Source organism: Galleria mellonella, unplaced genomic scaffold (genome assembly GCF_026898425.1).
Source record: "Galleria mellonella isolate WM207_F2 unplaced genomic scaffold, CSIRO_AGI_GalMel_v1 utg32, whole genome shotgun sequence".
Classification (NCBI taxonomy): domain Eukaryota; kingdom Metazoa; phylum Arthropoda; class Insecta; order Lepidoptera; family Pyralidae; genus Galleria; species Galleria mellonella.
In genome coordinates this window covers 4775159-4798759 of record NW_026442075.1, presented here as the reverse complement: position 1 = coordinate 4798759, position 23601 = coordinate 4775159, and the positions used below count along the sequence as shown (strand labels likewise).

Here is a 23601-nt window from a genome sequence, read left to right as displayed (position 1 = left end):
CAGTTGGAACACTGACTTGGTGTCGTCGATCACATCGACTTCGTGCTGCTGCTGGGTGATGGGGGTGTTGCTTTGCCCAGCCGTGGGGTCATCGGCCCCCAGCTCCCCGTTGGTCGAACTCACCACCTGTGCAAACGGCCATGTGTATTTTTAATTATAAAATTAAAAAAAAAAAGTTTATAAACATTACTCTTCTGAACAAAATCAATTTGAACACCAATTAATGTGTAGTAATTTTTTTGTATGGATTAATTATGTATAAGTTATTCATTTTCTCCTTAATAAAATTAATTTGAATTTCATAATTGTTTGTATGAATATCAGATTTGTTGTTAAATTAATTATTAAATATGACAAGTAGCGATAGATTCTTATAAGATTATTAAAAAGTATTTAAAAATTAATTAAATAAATACAATCCCGAAATATTTGTAATCCATTAGGAACAATTTACATGTTATGTAATCACAGATTATTCGACAAATATTATAAAAATGAAAATATGATAGGGTATTTATTTTTTAATGATTATTTTTCGGATGTTTATTAGTCAATTTCGAACAAAAGGTTGGATGGATTTACACAGATAATAACGTTTAAACACGATGATTAATATAAAGGAGTTCGAATGTGCTGGTTATAACCATATTCGAATACTTATAACCGGGTAATCAAGCGGATAAAGCCGCAGGATACAACTAGTATTATAATTTTATACAGTATATTGGTACTCAGGTAAACAGAACATTTGCTCTGTACAACATTTTATGTAACATAACTTTTAATAATATTCATATTAATATTTACATATTTTGTAATTTTACATTTTTTGTTATTAAATGTATTCTGATCATTGAATACATAGCTTATTGAATTACAATTTTCATAAATATTCTATTATTTGCATATTTATTTATTTTATAAAGCAAATAAATTAATATAATTCAATGAAATGTGTTCATTAAGAATAATATGTAACGAGTCTTGCTTACGACTAGGTGCATTAAAAAGCGATTAAGTTATAAGAGGTTATGTCGTTATTCCGGTTTCAATGTAATTATAACCGTGTAAATACAAGCACAACAACACAATTTAAACAATTGTACGATACAATAATGGCGAGAAACATGTAGGTACAGTCACACAGAATAATTTATTACTGTCTATAAAAAATATTCTTATTATTTTAAAACTATATTCATTTTTATTATTTTTTATTGTGTTTTTGCCGTTTCCGACAATTGTTACTTCATCCGGAAGTCTTGTTCAGGGGTTAGTTTTTTAAACGTTTGGTATTATTAATATTACAAATATTTAGAAAAACATTAGACGTCAGAATAAAATATTTAAGCCAGATATAAATTTTAGAAAAATAAATATCTCACTTTAAATCAGATTTATGGACGATGGATGGAAACCATCTACATTGCAATAATATTTGTTCGAACAACCCAAAGAGAGCGAAAAGACACAATAATTTATAAATAGCTAAGAAAGTAAATTTTTCATTTAGAAGTTGGCTGGACAATACCATCTTTTTCATTATATTCTTGAATAACAAAATTAAAAACATAAGAAAAATTATGATATCATTTTTTTTTATTTCCTAGTTGGCTATAATAAAAACATAAAATTCAGTTATAGTATCAATGAAACTGTATTTGCTTTTATAACAATCAATTAATGATTTACTTTGTTTCATGAAGCACAAATGAATTATCAAAGAATTTTACGAACTTTTATATACAAAACGCAGTCTGATATATTACTCATCACTTATATTATGTAAATAAAGTGTTTTTCAGAATTGTCATTATGTATAACCGGTAGGTTTTATATTAATCTTAATTTAAGTTCATGATTTATTTTTTGTGACTGTACATGAACGTTCACAGATGCGTATACAGTGCAAGTTTATAAGGGCTTGATAGTGCATACTAAATATTAAAAAGAAAATTACACACTAAAGAAATTATTCTTAAATTTATTACTATTAATTAACTAAACGTCTAATAAAGCGTGAATATTTTATGTATTATTAAGTATTATTATAATTAGTTTGATATTTATTTCTAGTAAACATATTGAGAAAAAAAAGAAATGTGAAGAAAATGAGACAGATTTCGTTGATCGTTGTGGTTGGTGAAATAACAAGAGTCAACGAATTGTTATAACAAACAATTACTATATTAACATGAGATATTAAACAAGACAATCCTAGAGGACGAAATTCAAGTATAACATAATATTATATATAGGGATGGGGGGGGGGCTTGTTAGTAATAAAGACTGAGAATCCCATTGCTAGCAATATACTCAACCAGGTCGACCTCCTTGCGGTTCCCTCTGGAAACTATCATGGTTAATTCCTGATGAATTCATTATGATGGGCTCCGCCAGCGTATCCCATTAGCGCAGGCGGAGTTACCATACCATTTTCACCCATAAAATAAAAAATTATATATAGGTGCATGGAGGATAATATCTAATCGTATTTTCTATTGCACCATTACTTAATTAATTTAAAAACTTTGCACATATAACATATTTATTTATAAATATTTATATTATATAATTGTGTATTCATGTAAAAGGAAAACCTTTCAAAGATATGAAATTTTATACACGAGTTCTTTATGTGCTGAAATGGGCAAAAAGGAAAGATTTTTGTAGATTTCACAAACAGTATATGTAACACCTTCATTAAATTAAAACAATGACAGTCCGAGTCTAATGGTCTCAAGTAGTGGCTTAACATGGGCACAAGAGACTGAAGAACTAAAAAAATAAGATTTTCAAAAGAGTGGAATTTCAACTGACTGTGATTTTATTTGAAATAAAACGTGAAATATAAATAAATTTGTATTTTAGCAGAGGTACTAATTAGTAAAAAATTTGAAAGCTAAATCCTTTTTATACATTAATATAACTAAATAAATTTCATTTTTTTTTATAAATTACACTGAACTATTACAGATGAAACTTGATACACATGTGTAACTTTAAATATCAAGGGGGAAAAGGATTGTTAGCAATGGAGTTTGACAGCCCCATTGCTAGCAATATACCTTATTAGGTCGACCTCCACGTGGTTCCCCCTGGAAACCATCGTGAATAATTCTTGTTGAATTCGTCACGATGGGCTAACTGACCTACTACATCTTCACCTATCATTCTTCACTGGTGCCCCGCCGGTGTATACCGATAGCGCGGGTGAGGTTACCATTCCATTATAATTCATTTAAAAAAAAAAATCTTTAAATATCAAGTAAGAAACAAATTAGTATGAAAATAATTAAGTTAATAAGGTTTATATTGAGTATAAGACATAATTAAAAAAACTGTAAGTTTATGAATACATTAAATATTTTATTAAGATGACGTTGGCACTTTTTCCCCGCTGCGTAGGGGATCTGCTACGATTAAATTAAGACAGATTAAATTTTTTTATTCTTTGCAGTGATAAACGCATTTAGAAAGCGATAGAAACAGAACTAGCTGCACAAAATTGGCATAGCGGCATCGAGAAACTTCATGAATGAATATTGGCAGTGCTAAGTTACACGAAGCGTCATGCAAACAAACACACAACGGCTGCCGCAAAATATAAACTGACCGTCGTCAATGATCCGGGAAATTTCACATACCGAAAATGTTTATTCTTCAACAGCTAAAAAATAAATACACCAATATACATTCACAATTTACATAAAAGGAAATTATAACGTTGCGTAAATAATTACAACTCTATACAATAACGTATAAACAAAGTTCATGCACATACAAAAATGGTGATTCTAAAAACGTTTCAATCCTAATACTGAATTCAAATAATTTACGAGTAGGTGAATATTAAAGTGTTGACAATCATAAGAACTACGTTGTACTAATAATAAATTACTACAACTAAAGCTTGACCAAGAAAATAAAATGGCTGTCATGAGAGACTTATTCCAATCTTTTTATATATAGCATAAATAAATTACTACTCGTTTATTTTTTATATCGATTATTATAAAAAAAAAAAAACTAATTTCTAATGCAATTCTAACCAACTAGTTCTCAGAATATCCGCATTAAATTTAAAGGTTTTATTTTCCTGGTTAGACCTTACATTTACTAGTATAATATATTTATTTTTTGCACTATGTTTTATAAAGTAAATAGAAACATTTACAACATTCAAATCTTGAGACTTAAATCCATGGGTAAGTATAATAAAATTAATTCAAATAATTCATTAATAGTGTAGTTTTTTTTTTATCATCGGTAGCAAACAAGAACCACTAACTATACAAAATTTTCAAGACGCAGAATGTCTACTTGATGATAAAGATCCCTAACTTTTTTTTAATAATAAATGCACAAACTCCATATTGCGCTTTTATAAGGCACATTTCGAATTAAAGAAGGAACAATAATACATAACATAAATAAATAAATACAACTACTACCTCGTACTTCAAGAATATCTACGCCTACTTAAAGATGTAAGACTATGTTCAAAGAAATAAAAAACAGCAACAATTACCTGAACGGATCCGTGTCTGTCCGCGGGTGTAAGATGGCCGGTCGTGAGTGGGGTCGCTTTGCCGCTATGGGGCCAGTTGCCGCCCGTATTAGCGGTGCCACCGGTGCCAGAATCTTTCACAGCCCCCTGTAATGTTTAAATTACTCATTATTATTTCAATCTAGAGAGCAGTTCATTGATTCTAACAGTACATATAGACGTTTATTTAAATCAATACTACAAAACTATTTTAATTATCACTTTCTTTCTAATTGAAAATTTAACCCAAAAGAAAAAGACAAAACACTTAAATAGTTAAAATAGGTTTTATAGAGATGTGACGTTTCTATAACAAAAGGGAAAATATTTATTTCTTGTTTATATGTAAAAATTAATAAAGATAACAACATACGAAGTATTTTAATAATACTATTGTTTCTATTGTAAAAATCCTAAGCTTAAAATTTTAATATATTAATATTTTTTGGAAAACATCCATGATGATGAAAATTACATATATCCAAATTTTTATGATGAAAGTGGGAAAAAGGTAGGTAACGAGGTCTCTCAAAATGCAGCTATGAATTTTCAAGCATTGATAAAAAGAACTGTAAAATAAGCAAAGTCTTGAATCTACTAGTCGAGTGTTTTAGGATTTTTTTTTAAACTGGATAGAGACAAGCATAAATTCACAAACTCACAAAAAGTGACAACGCAAAGTCGCTACAATACCCCCTTACTTATAAAATCTATTTGATAACTATATAAAAGTATAATGTATAATGCGTCTTTTGTAAGCATTAGTCTATCAAATTTAGCATCAAACAGGTTGCTTTTTATAAGCAAAGGGTTATATGGAACATCATCTGAGTGATTATATAATAGCACCACTATCCTAATATTAATTATATACATATATCTTAATATAAGAATTTCTTGTTTAATACATGAAACTGTTACTTAACTTTTTGGCAATCCATCTTTGATATAACCACACAAAACTCATACGTTTCGGTTAAGGAAACTAGCATCAAAAACTTAAAGATTTTAATGAGATTATATTTCAACGTCATTTTAATGAAACTGTAGTTATAACAAAAAACAGATTTAAAATAAAAACATACGTCACACATCAAACACTCTCATCCAAACAACCCTCTTTCACTTGCTTCATATGCATCAATTTATTCATAAAAATTCATTCGTTACGAATTTACAAAGACTAAAACATATATACTGAGTACACAAATTTCATATTTATAATTTAATTAAGTAATATTTAAAATATATTACGTTCTTCTAATGTATCTTTTATGATGGTATATCCTGACCATGAATGTATATACAATCGTATATACACACTGTTGGCACACGTTGACATTATATTTATTTAATTTACCTATAATAATTTATGTATCAATTTTCAACAAAAGCTTAAAATACTATCTAGCATAATCATACACATAAAATCGTCCCTTCTACACATGAATAATGAGAAATTAATGAAAATAATGCTTTTACGGTGTAAGAGTTTGAGGCATTATTTTTAAATTTGGAAATAAATAAACCCCGCATTTAGAGGATTTTATAATCACATGCAAATATAGGAACACCTTTGTGTTTAATTAAAGAGACATTACTGACAGTTATTCTTTATTGAAAAAGCTTTTTATTCAACAAAATAGTTTCTCTGTTAAGATATCATTGCACGTCATTATACTGTATAATGTAAAATGGAATTGAATAATTTATCTCAATTATGTCCCGCCTTCATAAAATTAATACGAAGAAATTTAGAATGAAGTGTTAAGTATAGAGGTAGTTTAATATATTTGCATCATTTCTCAGCAGTTAATCGTTATGCTGAATGTATGTTATATTAAGTTGCTTGCTATACATAAAGAATTCAATTCCATTTTCAAAATCTTAGGGTCGTCTGAAGTAGAAACCCAAAGGGTTATGTGTAGGGAATGTCAATGGAGAACTCAGGCGACTGGCGTGGGACAGCGAACTAATAAAAAACTAATATATAATTAAAAGCGAACCAAACCTCTCCAGTAATAAGCGCCGCGTCATCGTCCTCAACCAAACCAATCATATAATCACACAAATCATCCTGCACCGACAAAAAAGCTCTGTAAGTTTGCCTCCATAAATGCGAAAATCGCGCGGCTCTTATAAAAGATAGTCTATTTTTCTATGCTTGGCACAATTTTGTTATATTTCTCATAGGAATAACTGATCATAACTGTGAATTAACAAATAGCTATAAGATGATTTTTGTAGTTTTAATTATATCATTGTAACTTTATGTGTTTTTAAAATTACAAAATTCTATTATTTTTGTTATGTAATTTTTGTTAAAAGTTATATAATTTTTTTATTCGATGTCTATACACGTATGTAACGGGAGATTAATTACTTTACTGTCTTTTGGCATTTCCAACAATTGTTTTGACTTTACTAAATTTTAGAAACAAAAAAAAATACTAAGACATTTACTTATTGTGCCAAGTATAAAAAAAAAAAACAGATTGTAGCAGCCTTGCTTATAAAACACGCTATGATCAGACAGCGATCAATCAGAGATAATCATTAACTTAATCTAATATAATAGGTATTCTATTATTTTTAAGGGTGAGAAATAAAAAAAAATCCTACATTAATAAATTTGATTCAATTTCACAACTCCTTAGACGGTTTTAAGGAAATTTCCGTTGCGTCTATAAGTAGTCATGCTATTCAATTGCTATTTTTAATAACTGTTCAAAGTATGATTGTACATTGTAAATGAGAAATTATATTATTTTTGTGTGGATTAAATTACTAATATATTTTGTATTTATAGCAACAGAGATATAATTAAGAAATATATATATATATATATATATATATATATATATATATATATATATATATATATATATATATATATATATATATATATATATATATATTTAATATCATAAAATTTGTGTCGTAACAAAAAGTTATACATATTGTTATAATTGCCGAAATATTCATGTCAATTAGAAAGGAGAGTAAACAAAGAAACATACAACAATAATAATTAGATTATGTTCCACAAAAATAAACCACCTTAAATTGTGACAAAAATAGTTATTTTGATCTAAAAACTACACTACTGATCCGATTATGACAAAATTTCTATGGCAGCAATCTTTAAGTATCTTTTCAAATAAAAAAAAAAAGAATTTTCCAAATCGGTTTACAACAGATGGAGTTATGAGATAACAAACAAAAAAAAAATACGGCCTAATTAAGAACCTCCTTGTTGACGTCGGTTGAAAATACACAGCACTAACCTTGTGAAATGGCTGATGTCTGTCGCGATTGGGTGACACGACGATCTCGTGGCCAGTCTGTATAGAGCCCACTGGCGTTGACTGAAACCATAAAATCACGATAAAAATCACATTACAGCGGACCTAAAATACAGGCTAGCGTCTACATAATAAACGTGAAACCAATAAAATGAAACGATAAATGTATGCATTAAAATATGAATTACGATGACAATTACAGGCTACTCATAGTTATATTGAAAATACGATATGACATTGAAATACAAATAAAAATACAATATATTTTTACTCAGAACAATTTCTAATATTTTCACTATTTACATTTGTTTTTCTAAGGGTAGCCTGGAAGACGATGTTTTCTACCAAACTTTTTTTAATACAACTTAGAATGGCAAACAAGCTGACGGCCCACCTGATAATAAGTGGTAACCTTCGCCTATAGACATGAGCAGTACCATGGACATAACAGAGTATACTGTTTCGCCCATGATACCCCCTCCCCATGCGTTGCCATTCCTGAGGACTCAGGTGTTATTTCTCTGTACCCAGTAAATTCACGCCATATCCCATCCTTCAAACCGAAACACAGCCATGCGAACACAACTGCTTCACGGTTGAAACACGAATGGGACAGAGGTACCCAAACAATCGACTTTTGTACAAAGTCTCCCTCTGGTGATGTGGTCAATAAAAATTGGACTCGACATTAGTTTATTATTATTTATAATTATTAATGCGTTATTTAAGCAAGTCGGGCCTCTAGGATACATTGATACATTAATACATTTAATTGGTTAGTTAGCATAACAGAATCAGAAATACAACAATCAGCACAAATATTTTTTTTCCAAAATGTCATATTTATATAATAAAAAATACCAAGTGTATATATTGTATAGCATATATAAAGACTATTATTTAAATTCTATTTGTAAGTGCAATCAAACATTTAATCGGTTGTAGAGGTCCTTGATACGTAATAACTAATCCGTTTTAATATCTAATTATATTGGCTATTCTAAATTTGAACTTCATAATACTTTATCAATAAATATATTAAAAAAAAAAAGTTTAACAGAAACAATAGATCAAATAACACAAAAATATTTTCGGGTGATGTTCACTAAAAAATTTGTTAATATTATGAAAAACCATACACACAATCACTAAGATAACGTACAAAGTGTCCGAATATGTACCTATGGTTATTAGTAACGATAAATATTTTAAATATAGTTTTTTAAATTATTCAAGTATAAGATTTATTGTAGGAAAACTGTTCATTATAATCTGAGCTTTATACTATGTTTCGGGTGACAGATGACAAAAACTACAAACAAAATTGCTAAAACGTAACTTATAAATTCAACAAAACATATTCACGCGAGAAACATTAGATTATAATTAAAACAATTGATTTCAAATCAAAGTAACAATTACATCATGATTATTAGATTAACTTCAACTGCAAATATAATATTGGGGGAAAGGGATTGTTAGTAATGGAGACTGAGAATCCTATTGCTAGCATTAATATCCAACCAGGTCGACCTCCTCGCGGCTCTCCCTGGAAACTATCATGGTTAATTCCTAACCTAACTGACCTGTTTTCATTCTCATCTATCACCCTTCACTGGTGCTCCGCCAGCGTATTCCATTAGCGCAGGCGGGGTTACCATACCATTTTCACCCATCAAAAAAAAACTGCAAATATAAATAGCTATAATAGAAAAATCGATAAAATATAAGCTGTCACTGTCACTCGCTTTATGCTATAATGGTACAGAATATAATAGTTGAGTAGTGTCTCGTTCGGACATTTTGCACGAGATTGGGCATCTAAGTATAATACATCTAGTAGAAGCAACATATATTATTTCAATAGAACTTAATAAAAACGTAAACAAACGAATACTCGACCCAACCACAAGACAGTGTGCTGAAGTCCAATAGTAGTGCAAATCTAAAATCGATTAATTCGATTTAGTGTTTTTGTGATAATTATAACAAATCTTGATTCAGTTCACTGACGCCTTATAGAAGTACAAAGAAAAACCCGATCAATTGCTTGAATATATGGCTTTGATACTAATTTCATATAGAATATATTTCTATAGTAATTTCCTTAAAATTTGGTTACTTTTTCAAAAAGTTCAATTGAAATAGATGACAGACACTAAGCACTAACCTTATCAGACTTATTTCTAACAATATTTGATGGCGGCGCGTTGCGTAATATTCGCATCACGTGAATGTTCGGGGGCTGCATCCAACAAAAGCGGAAAGCATGCGGCATGCAAAACACCATTGACAAGAGGTCAATCACTGCATACTCGAGCAGATAAGCGATGTCGGCTATACGTGAGCACATTTGTCGTTTTTGCACCATTGTTACATCATGCAGTTGCAGATTGCTAACATAATACATTTTGATAATGCAATAAGCGTTGCATTGTGTGCGACAGTAAATTTAAACAATGAAATACCTAATAGTTTATGTTATTTTTCTATATACGGCTCAATGAGTAAAAGAAGTATTTTTATAAAAATAGCAGTAAAAATTCCCTACTTTAAAAAGTTTTTTATAGTATTATGATTTATATACATATATAAATCATTTTTTTATCTATTTTTTAAACTACCAACGTAGTTTCAATGTCACTTAGGGTGTACATATAAAACTTCTGAAAAATACCTTAAATGAAAATAAAAGTTGTGTGGTTTAGAAGTAAGCAAAGAAGCAGTCAGATGTGGATAATTACTATATACTATAAAAAGATGGCCAAATTTAAATTTAGCATTTATTTTACTTTAATAAATATTAAATTCCTTTACTAATTGTGCCAAATATAGAAACACAGATTATAAATGTTTGTTACTCAATTACACATAAACGGCGACACAAATGTGAATAAAATTTGGTACATAGATACGACCATTGTTATTTACGATAAAAATAGATGTACATATTTTAAGTCACTCGTATATTGTGAATGAAAAGGGAACATTCGTACTAACAAGCATAAGCGCCATGAATGCGTTTTGGACATATTTTTGGGTAAAAACTTTGAATATGGAATTTAGCGTGGGAATTAATTATGAATTATACCTATAAACACTACAAATACCTAATAACACGTAGAAATGAAAGCTCGTAAATTTTAGACAGAATTATTGAGTTAGTTAACAATTTACAGAAAGTGCACTACAGTACTATATAAAAAAACTGCTTTTTTAATGGGATATTTTTTATTTTATTAAACAAATAATAAATATGTAATTTCTACTAATAGCAAGGGAATCTACGGTAGTCTATATGAAATAAAAAAAAAAAACATGAAATCATCATTTGTACGACAATACACGTCTGTATTGGATAAGAAATATGAAAATAAAAATATTTATCTCAAGACGAGAAAAAAAAGTGAAAAAATATAACATTAAAAAACTTACAATTGTAATTTTAGGAAATAACATTTTTTGTACAATTTGTACAATGTAAAAAACGTAGTCAATGTGGAATTCAGTTTTAGTATATTGTTAAAGAACGGTAGATACATTATAATCACCTAAAATAAAAAAAAATAAATGTCACACTTGTTAAAATGTTTAGTGATAAGCAAAAAGGGAGTTATTTCGAAAAGAAAAGACCACGTTTTATTTACCTAACTTCATGTGCAAATAATACAGGTTTAATTTGTATGTGATTTGCATTTTAATAACTAACAAATTAGGTTCCATTTGTAGCAAAATCAGTAAAAATCTAAATGATAATTTTAACGAGATCAATCTTGATAGATTATTCAAGGAATCTTTTCTAAATTATAAATTCCAGAGATAAAATTACAGGATTAAATACAGAATTAATATAAACTTGAATTACAAACGTACAGCCAATAACAACAAGCTGTTATTTTTTAATTAGTTCTGTGGGCATCATTAGCTAGTGAGGAGGCATGCGGTGGCAAGGCAGGATGCTAGGCACGTGGGTTGAGGGATGCGTGCTTATGAAACGCTATTGTTTACCATAGTCTTGCCGGTCCAATCGAACTCGCCGTCGTCAACGTAGCCGCGCCGCTCGAACAGTTCGCGGAACATTCGCCGGAGCTGGTCGTAGTCGGGCGTCTCGAAGAAGTCCAACCGGCGCACGTAGCGGAGGTACGTCGCCAGCTCCTCGGGGTGACCCTCGCACAACACCTACAAAAAAAGAAACACGTTTAACAGACGATTCTTATGGTGATTTAAATTGAATGTGTAATAATACTACATTATAGGGTTATTAGAGTTACTGCCCTCTCAGTCAAAACTTCATTGAATTAACTCGCAAGTTTGAATGGAAGAAACCTCTATTTAGGATTTGTTCATCTATAACCTACACAAAGGCCTAAGTCTCTACCTATAGGGATAGATCCTAAGACGTTATTTCTATAAACCAATCTCTAAAAATTTTTATTTCATATTACAGCGAAATTCTTTATTGAAAGGACCAATATAAACTACTTTTCTGATAGATGAAGTTATATATATATATATATATATATTAAGGTGCATAAAACAGTAATTTTGGGAAATTATTAAATTTGAAGTTTTTTGTTCAGAGAGAAATGGTACTTTAAACTCGTCCCCACCGTGTATTTTGTCTAATTTCTCTCAGTGTAATGTATAATAATCAATTTCAAATAAATAGTAAAAGTAAGTTTTTTTTTATTCAGCTCTTTTATAATTGGTTCACTTTTTTTTATATACGACGGATTTATATATAACGATAGTAATAAACTTGTATGATAATTATCAATAATAGTCATATTTTTATAGCACATTTTGGATAATTGATATCGTCATTACAATTTGATTACACTGATAAACTATATAATTTAATTATACTGATAATTATATCCGTCCATCTTTAGTTTCAACCAACTTAAAAAAAAAAAGATTTTAATTCGATTGTATTTTCTTTATATTTATTACTTCATAATTTCGTCAGTTATAAATTGATTTAAAGAATTTGATTCTTTTATCTGAAAGGATATATTTGCAGATTGGTCTCATACTTTTTTTATCAAAATTGGTTCATCAAATTTAGTTTACATTTAATCAAAATTAGTTTTAAAATCAAAATCCAGTTATTTTGCTACAATTGAAGTAATTTTTTTAGTGAAACACAATCTTATTTATCCATATTCATACAAATGTTGAGTTTTTTCGCGATTGTTCGCTAAGGAGCCTAGAGTAAACAATGATAAAGAAAGCCAATTCAACTTTAGAACTGATTGATACATAATCATCATTATAACCTATCGGAATGTATGGATTCCCACAAAAAAAAAATATCATAATAGACTTAAGTACAGATTAATCGATCGATTGTATCATGTCGTTTGTAAACGTAGAGAGATGATCATATTTAGAAAAATTCCCTAAACGGAGTTAATATTAAAATAAAAAAACTGCGGAATACAGCCACTAGTAAATAATTAATTGTATACCAACACGAGCCGACTAGCCTTTCGCTGTTTACTACCGTATCACCACAACACAATCGATGTTGACAGAATTCTATTTATGAATTGTCATTTACGTTAAACTTTAACAGGACCTTGATAAGTAGATAGAAAACAGTACAGATATAAAAAAATATCTTGATATTACAATTTTATAATGAATGATATGGAATGATATCTTCGTCGACCTTATTAATTTAGCGGGGTGGTAGTCAGGAATATTATTTTATTTTTAATGAGGCACACATAACGAACTATAACCATATTAGGTTTATGTATAGGTAATTATGGTTTTTATACTAGGTTACAATTCAAAAACATGTGTACACAACATGATTAACATTTAGACATAACATTTGAATTTCGACAGGTGGAAAACATAATAATTAGTAAACATTATATACATATAATTTACATTAAATGAAATTTATACCATAAAACTATCACCACACAAGAAAAACAGCCCAGCCATCCTAAACATGAACTACATCACTAAATACTAGTAAAAGTACAAGTTCATGCCAAACGGCTCACGCACCCCCTGAATGATGACAAAACACGACAAAGAATTATAGATGAGAATGCAGTCACCTACTCACATACCTAGCCCCATTCGTTACTTTTTTTTTTTATAGAACTTAGAATGGCAAACAAGCTGACGGCCCACCTGATGTAAAGTGGTAACCGTTGCCTATAGACATGAGCAGTACCATGGACATAACAGAGCATACTGTTTCGCCCATGATACCCCCCATGCGTTGCCATTCCTGAGGACTCAGGTGTTATTCCTTTGTACCCTGTAAATTCACGCCATATCCTTCAAACCGATCACAGCTATGCAAACACAACTGCTTCACGGTTGAAACACGAATGGGACAGAGGTACTTATGCAATCGACTTTTGTACAAAGTCTACCTAGCCTCATTCGTTACTGTTGGCCATCGTGACTAATTTACCAATATTGCTTTTATAAAGATTGCGTGAAGATTTTTTTTATAACTTAACATGTGATGGTGCAACAAGTGCATGCAGAAGTAAGTTTCGGCACACAATCCATGAATAGGATTGACCAAATAATGTTTATTGCTAACCAGTGTATTGCTAGTGAACCACCGACTATCCACCCTCATATATATATCTCTTACTTCATCTACTTTTATATGGTCATCTCATATTTATTGGGGGGAAAGGGATTGTTAGTAAAGGGGTCTAACTGAGCCATCGCTAGCAATACACCCTCCTATCAGGAGACCTCCGCGTGGTTCACCTGGAAACCGTCGTTGTTAATTCTAGTTGAATTCGTCACGATGGGTTAACTGACCTTCTTTCATCAGCACCTATCATCGCTCACTGACGCCCCGCCAGCATATACCGATAGCGCAGGCGGGGCTACCATTTCATTATCACCCATTAAAAAAACCTCATGCTTATTAGAGACTAATATAATAAACACTAACTAGGACAAAAATGCAGAACCAAATTGGTGACAGAAAGTTAAGTTCAAGACATTTGTAATACGTAAGTCTTATCAAACACGAAAGATTATTGTTCGTGCATTATATATGTATGAATGATTATAACAAGCTAAGTTATATACATACCTCAATTGGTGTCGCTCGCTTGGTGTCACCAATTTTTTGGTATCTTTCTTTGAGAGTATCAGCTTTTAGACCCTGCCAGGGTAAGGAACCACGTAAAAAATACATAAACATATGGCCGAGAGCCTCTAGGTCGTCACGTCTTGATTGTTCTGAAAATATATAGATTTTTATTTTGATTAATTAAACATGATTAATAAATACAAAACACATTATCATCTAAAATAATAAACTAATAGAACAAAGAGGACAGAACTAAAATAATATTTAGACAGTTAACTTATATTTTAATGAACCGAAATTAATAAAAAAAATCGATGTCAAAAGTATTAGAACCCACACCTGTAACGTGCTGTGACCTAGAAATGTTAAGGTGAAATATCATCATCGTCATCGCCATCATCATCATCATCATCACAACAATTCATAAATATCCCACAGATAGGCACAAGTCCATATCCCATCTTTACAAAGCTGGCTACGCAACTTCTTACAAGATTTATTTCAAGACTCTTCACTTACACTGGTGTGGTGATCAGAAATGAGTAAAATAGGCGACTATTGTCTCTCTAGTTTACTCTCTTACTCTATCACCACACGCAGAACAGATGTAAACAAATACTAAGATTTTATTAAATTAAAACACATAAGACTAAACATAGGCTACAATGACTGTTTACCATCAAAAAGGATGTATGCTTGTTAAGGTAGTACCTTAGTGGTATAAAGAAAAAAAAATTACAAATTTTAAACACAATCTTTTTTTTACAAAATATTGGAGTGTCACCATTCAGTCCGTATCTATTTATTGCTGAATATAGACCTTTTACCGTATATCACGTACATAAATTGATTATGGACAAATACATAGCATGCATTTCATCTTACCTTTTCCTAAATGTGTATTTATTGACATGTATCTCGCGGTTCCGGTTAGTGATTTATGCTCCCGATATGGGATGTGTTTGTTCGTTTCTAAATCTATGTATTCTTTGGCCAGCCCAAAATCTGGAAACAAAAATATTGCAAATTAAATATTATGGCTAACTTACTTAATACAAACTAGTAAATTAGCGCGCAAAGATAATAAACGTCAACCGCAATACTAGTTATTATGAAGATTGTGTTACAAAAGCATTCTTATATCTTATTACCTAACTAGCTTGTTGCCCGCTACTTCGTATGCGTGGATTTCAGTAGTAGGAAAATCAATTAAATCTACTTCTAGATAGTGTGTCAAGATAAAACATATACCAGATTTTAGGTTAGATCTTAGGAACACTGCCTCATTACCCTGAAAACCGCATTCAATTTGGTACCGTAGTCTATGCGTGGTGCCGGAAAAAACATACAGACAGGCATACAGACGGACAAACAAAATATCTAAAATATCAATTTTTCTTAAATATTTCCTTTGTACAGATATGATAGATACAATTTTGTTACATTAAAAACAATATATAAGCTACATAAATTTTACTTATTTTGTAACAAATATAAAGCGTAATACTCGATTTGTAGCAAAAATCTCGCTTCATTACTCAAAACTTACATTAGAGATTACAGCTAAATTATAGAATCTACAAAAAGGAAAATCCAACACGAGTTTTCGCCAAAAACTCTTATTCTAAGCTCAACGTCAAGACCTTGACATAGTCACTATTGGCTACTAGAATCGATATTAATTATGCAATAGTAGATCAGTATTCTTTAACCAAATGCTTCAATTAAATAACAAAGATATTAACCAGACATCATCAGCTCTAAAAATAAATATAGGAAAATCGATAACTAAAAAAGATGAAGAAAATAAAACGTAAATACCTCTTCTATTCACATGTATTATTTGTGTGTCGTCAGAGATCATTATATCATAGTATACTATAATAAGAATACTTGCTTCGATATAGAACTAAATTAATAATATAAAAAGGCCCTTGATTCTTCGTATTTGAGCCAAATATTTAAAAAAAAAAATCTATAAATACACAATAGGCTTCTACGAAATCTTACAATACACCCTCATTAATTTAAGACAACAATACACAAGTGCGGGCTTTATATTCATATAACAGGTAGATTTTGATATGAAGGAAAATATATTTACAGGATAGCTCAACAATATTTTATTATCGATGATAACATAAAATTATTCATTATGAATTTAAATATATTGTATATTTGAATATATAATTATTACACAGTATTAATAGAGGATTAAAAGAATAGTTACGGAAAGTGACGAATGAATCTCTTACTGCCTTATTCATAAAAATTAAAACCTACAAATTTAACTATTACATTGTCTTGTCACTTTCTTTCAACTTGGGAATTTAGTGTAAAAGAGAGAGACAAAGCGGTTCAATAACTAAAATTCATTTATGAGAAGTTTGACGTTTTTATGAAGGGTTAGTTTTTAAATAAAGCTCAGATAATAATCTATTTAATAAACAAAGAAATGATTCATACAAACCGCATAGTCATATGATCAATCTAATACGAAAATACTTAAAACCTTTGGAGGTAATGATTTAGTTTAATAGAAATTACTTTCGGTTGATTTCGGCTACTACCGGCTGAGTCTCGGTTATACTGTCCTTTATATTCTAGGTGTAGTCTAGTAGGTCTAGTGGTAGGTGTAGTCTAGGTGTAGTCGTAAAAAGTATAGGGAGCCGAAAAACAATGATAGTAGCTATGATATTGTGGTAAAATTTCACACTTATTGACCACGTGAAGTCCACGATTTGTATGAAAAAAAAAACCTATGATTGTATGTGCAACTTTTTCAGTTCCATGAATACTATCAGTGAATTGGTATGCCCATTACCAAGTGATATGTAGAGACAGTACTAAAAAATAGATGTGGTAATATATGTAGACATATAATAATCGATGTAGACATATAAGTGAAAATATTGCAATTTATTTCTTCATTAAAAAAAAGTCAACGGGAATTACTACTGTTTCAAGAAAGGAATAGCAGACTTATCCTATGCAATACTCACCAATGATGTGAATAATCTTTTCCCTTTTAGTTGCTGTTCTACCTATTAAAAAATTCTCCGGCTTTACATCCCGGTATATTAGGTGCCTCGTGTGGACATACTCGATGCGATGTAACTGAAACACACACATAGACAAATTAGTTTATTACATCGACAGATTGCGTCTTAACTCAGCGGGTGGTAGTTCTTACGCGCGTTACAATAGCGTTTGAACGCACTTGCTAATATTAGACGGTAAGATTTACAGAGAAGGATTATTATGATAATTATGTTTTTATAATACACCTAGTTCAACGAGTAATAATAAATAATGATACGAAGAAGTGGAAAATCAGTAAATAGAAGGGCTTTGTAAATAGAATCCCATAAAAAAATGTCAAGGACATGTCACTGCAGAGCCCCCTGTTATTAATTTATTTAAAAAATAAAGTGTATACTCTATTTTTTCTGTTTTGCCATATTCAGTAAACAATATTGGAATACCTTTTGAATGAAATAACAGTAAAATAAACAAAGCATTCATTTTTTTTTATAATCTGTTCTCATTGCTTACTGCGTGATGAATACTGATAACATTAAAAAAGAAACAATGTTTATTACACACAATGTATTAAATAATACATTGTTAATAAAAATCCGTACCAATAATAAATCATAAACTGTCTGAAAATAGTAAGAAAATTATCAAATTAGAATAATCAGAATTTGATAAAACGTATCTAATTTACACAGTATTGTAATTATTGCAGTACATTATATTTTCACGGTTACAACGACGACGATAAAAAAACAAGTGGAGTTTCTCAATTTGGTTGTATTTTTTTTTTTTTATCTCTAAACTCCGTCATTTATAATTTGATTGGATTGCGATTCCGAATTGGATTTTTTTTTTTATTTGAAAGGATATACTTTTAGATTGATTCCTTAGAAATTGTATCAAAACCGGTGAACACGGTTTTATTTTTATTGTGGTGTATGTATATCGTGTGTATATAGGTATATACTAATAATAGGTAATATCGGCATTGCATTGATATCTATAGATTAAGTACCTCTAGACTTTGATGACGGAAAAGGTCTTAAATCATATGATTATATATATATATATATATATATATATATATATATATATATATATATATATATATATATATATATATATATATATATATAATTGTTGATATAAGATTTGATTAATAGATAGGCTTACTTTTTGATCGTAATACCCAATTATAGGAACACGAATAGAATAGTGGCGAATTGTGGTGAAGGGAAACAAGGTTATCTCCAATGGGGAAGGCAATGTAAGACAATTAATGTGTCAGCTGCGGTAGCACGGAGTACCTACATACGCCCCTGATAAGGTTTATCAATTCAATTGAATCGATGTAGTCTTTCGTTGCGCCTACGTGATATACGCAATATGGAAGTGAATTTTTACATACTTAACTATATAAATATTTTTTGTACGATACGCTAATTTACATTTATTTATCTTTCACTAGCAATCCACCCTGGCTTCACACGGGTACACAGATAAAAAAAAATAAGTTAGTACTTATACTTTCGTGTTACAATTATTGCAATTTTCGTACACATCTCTATTTTTTTTTAATATTATATAGCCTATGTTACTCTCTGATAATGTAACTCTATATGGATGATTTTTTTTTTAATCGTTTGTATAGTTTTTGAGATTATCCATTTAAAACAAACAATCAAATTATTCCTCTTTATAATATTAGTACAGAAGTATAGCTTGACCACATTTAACACACTTTGTACACAAGGAGTACCTAATACTATATGGAACTGGCACTGAGAGAAAATGCTCTTTGATACGGTTGATTGGTAGTGAACCGTATCAAACGGTCAGAATTAACCAGTTAGTGAGTTAGTATCGAAAATAAATATATGTTACATTTTTGTATATATTATAATTAGACTCCAGTAATAGATGTAGGTTTTGTAAACATTGCACATATAATAAACAAACAGTCCTATTTTGGGATATTAAGAATTATTTTGGGCAATTTACTAAATCTGTGTGAACACTTGTTGCCAACATCACGTTTCTTTCAGTAAATAACCAACGACGATTAATCACTGCGACAAACACACAACCTATGCCATTACCCGCTTCTGTTTTGTTTATTTAGGACTGGTTTGAGAGAAAGTAGCCTTAGTTGTATAATAATATAGTACACTTTCAACCGACTTCAAAAAAGGAGGTTCTCAATTCGGTTATAATTTTTATATTTCGTACCTCATAACTTCTTCATTTTATAAACCGATTAGATTTTTTTTTCTATTTAAAAGGATATACTTTCATATTTGGTCCTAGGGAAATTTTATCAAAATCGATTCAGTTGTTAAGCTTTAAAATCAAAATAACATTTTACCACGACTGAAGTCGGTGTTTTTTTTTTTTTTTGTGGAACATAATCTTATTTCATACAGTAGTTTTGGACACATGTGCTTTGAGTAAACGAGATCCTGACTTCGATTCTCGGTTGGATCAATTCAAGAAATGAATATTTTAAAATTATGTTTGGGTGTTCTGGTTGTTGTGTGTATCCAAGTTATATGTAGTTTGGCTTTTTATAACACGTGGTATACTCCTAGCTTAAAGTTCAAGCAATTGTAGAGATTTATTTATTTATTAAACTATTTTTTGCATTAATATTGACAAATAAAATGCAAAACACAAAAGATTAAAAAGCAATTGGATTTCATGAACGCTTTTATTTGTTAACGTAATCTCTCAGATAACTTTTGAAAAGAGAGAGGTATCGTTAAAAAAAATATCCCGGTTACAAACTTACCAACTGCATGGCGATCATTAAGACAGTCTTTAGAGAGAATCGACGGCCGCACAGATCAAACAAGTCTTCCAGCGATGGTCCCAACAGTTCCATCACCAGTGCATTGTATTTACCGCACGGCCCGAAGTAGTATACCTCTGGAATGCCCTCCGCTGACGACGGCGCTATAGGTTCGAGGGATAGAGGGGAAAGGACACAGGGAGAAAGAGAGCAGAAGTTTTAGTACTCACACAACAACTGGGCATTGCTCTCGCTCGCACCTGTACGACACAACACAGTATCCGATATGGGAACCAGTTCGAAATACTAATGACTCGCGAGAGCATTGCTTTGAAAAAAAAAAATCAACAAAAACCACAGATCTAGTCATATCGTTTCGTCATGCCAAAATCAGACGAGTTCTCTACAGTCATTATAATTTTTCGAATGAGCCGACTGAGACCGTTGTCTGAAACGGAAATTATGCTACGGCAGACCTTAACAACAACCATGACCACGGTGTTGCCCTCGCGCGGCAAAAACTGGGTTCGATATCGGTTTCAATGTTGTGCCGAATGAGATAGACGACTATCTACCGATACTGTGTCGACAGGCACTTACGAGCTGCATAGCAATCATAAGGACCGTCTTCAGTCTGAACCTTCGCCCGCAATGCACGAAGAGGTCCTCTAGCGAGGGTCCTAACAACTCCATGACCATGGCGTTGTAGCGGCCGCCACATGTACCCAAGTAGTACACTTTTGGTACGCCCTCTGAGTAAATTTAACTATCATAATCCTTTTATTGTATACAAAACTACAAGGTCTACTCAAGGCTTCTTAGTTGACATGTTACATTTGGACAATGTGAAAATAATTGTAACAACCATGCTAAATATTAACAATACCATTGTTCTATGTGTGTAGGACATTACCGCCAGTAAGTAATTAACTCATTCATGTAGTTTCATGGAAATCTACAGTTGTAGAAAGGTAAGGAATTTAAAGTACTATTACAAATACTTATAATATCCAGATGTCTATTGTTAGGAGCACCGCTCTGCTACAAACAACAATGTTTATACCAAACTCATCTAAGATTGCTCTCGACAGACAAGCAACAGTCTAACCCGTATTGAAAACATTATAATGCGTAAAAACTTACTACAGTACAGTTTAACAATAATAACGGAACCTTGGTAATTATTTTCTTTAAACAATAGACAAATGGGTAATTAAAACATAATATTATGATCTAAGTTCTCTCCAATTTATACACGTTTACTTTCGACCTTTACTATGGGTTTTCTAACACACGAGTAACTAGTGAAGATAAGAAAAACAACGTTCCGTATGTATTACTTCTGTAACATATTAATTTTTAAGACATGTTTGCTGGCATTGAAGTCACTCATTCATTCTCTTATTTATAAAAACGTGAAATCTCGAATAAATAAACCTATCTTAACAGTTGGAATATTTTGTCGCTTTCTTTCAACTAAAAATGTTGCTTGAAAAGAGACAAAATGAGGTAAAATAACTACTGACATAAAAAGCGCGTTTAGTTGCAATCAAGTTCTTCAGACATGTGAATACATTAGGTCATCGCAATACATCAGTATCAGTAGGTCAATTGAAGATTCAACAATTTAGGTAGTCAGAGGGCCTATCAACAGTATGCTTTGTTTACTTCCTACTGAGCATTCGCACCTACCAGATAATGGACTGTTCGAAAACGTTCATCATTTCGATAGGCAATTATTATCATTATGAAATTATATACAAACTTAATTGTACATACTAAACACTTTTATTACACTTTCAAACTCTCACTTCGTTTAATTTTTGTCCATCAGAGATGCTATATAGAGGAATTGAAGCAATTTTACTTGTGAATTATTTGTATGTATACAGTAATTAACTTCGATGCACATTTTACTTATTTCACTAAATATTGTTACATACATTCATGTTTAGAATGTTTAACGAACTATTATATTAATATTACATTGAGCATATATAAAAAAGCCTCTGATGGACATTATCCTTTAACGTTCAGTGATATTGTGATCTTTTTATAAGTTATAGTATCACAATACACCGTACGTTAACTAAACGTTTCACTTTTGAATAAAACAATATTGTCTATTCTAAGTAGCTACAAAGCAGGGATATAGAATATCGATTTTGTGATTTAGACTTACCGTGAGTGCCTAGTAACTTGTAAAATCGGTATTCTAGGTGCAACTGAGGAGCCTTCGATTTCATAGGCTCCATTTTAATCGCTACATGTTCGTTATTGTAGAGATTTTTTCCTGCAACAAAAGAAAATAAAAATAAAAATGGAATACCAGTTTTTAATTAATTAAAGTCAGGTTTGGTTAAAAATATGTAGAATTAGTTTTTTTTTTTTGATAAAAAATAGAATCGTAAATTTAAATGACATAGGTAGAGAGAGCGAATAGGTAAAGGCATTAGCGATTATTACCGCCGCGATGTAGGAAATTTAGATTTAAATTTGTCAAGCAAGAATCGAACAACAAGATTTCACGAACTAATTCGTTTTGTAATCACGTTTAGCGTTTGCCATAACCGGAGAGATAAGCGGAATTTTTCTTTGCATATCAGTATAGAATTTACATGGGTTATCTTAATCGTATAAAAAAAAATCAATCCGGTGCAGAATGGACTACAATCATATAGTATATTAATAATTGTTTTTAAAATAGTACTAAAGATAATGTAAATGTTTCTAAATTCAGTATGAATGAACGCTCTTCACGTTACTCCCTCATAGCGAGATACCCATTAAAATCAGCGTATTATACAAAATGAATCGTATTACAGTTCGCGTA

General features: G+C 30.6%; 1 protein-coding gene across 10 annotated transcripts in view; it reads right to left on the bottom strand.

Moving 5' to 3' along the window:
* The window catches only part of LOC113510873 (casein kinase I), a 55956-nt gene that overhangs the window by 8922 nt on the left and 23433 nt on the right, over positions 1–23601 (bottom strand). For 8 of the 10 annotated variants that reach the window (XM_031907224.2, XM_031907219.2, XM_031907223.2 and 5 more), the window contains 9 exons: positions 22951–23061; positions 20769–20932; positions 17944–18058; positions 15827–15946; positions 14942–15090; positions 11863–12033; positions 7837–7917; positions 4532–4657; positions 2–126 (listed from right to left, as the gene is read on the bottom strand). In XM_031907224.2, the coding sequence (XP_031763084.1) occupies positions 2–126; positions 4532–4657; positions 7837–7917; positions 11863–12033; positions 14942–15090; positions 15827–15946; positions 17944–18058; positions 20769–20932; positions 22951–23061 (1162 nt within the window). The remainder of the gene's footprint in view (position 1; positions 127–4531; positions 4658–7836; positions 7918–11862; positions 12034–14941; positions 15091–15826; positions 15947–17943; positions 18059–20768; positions 20933–22950; positions 23062–23601) is intronic. The other 2 variants (XM_026894417.3, XM_026894419.3) reach the window with 1 other exon arrangement.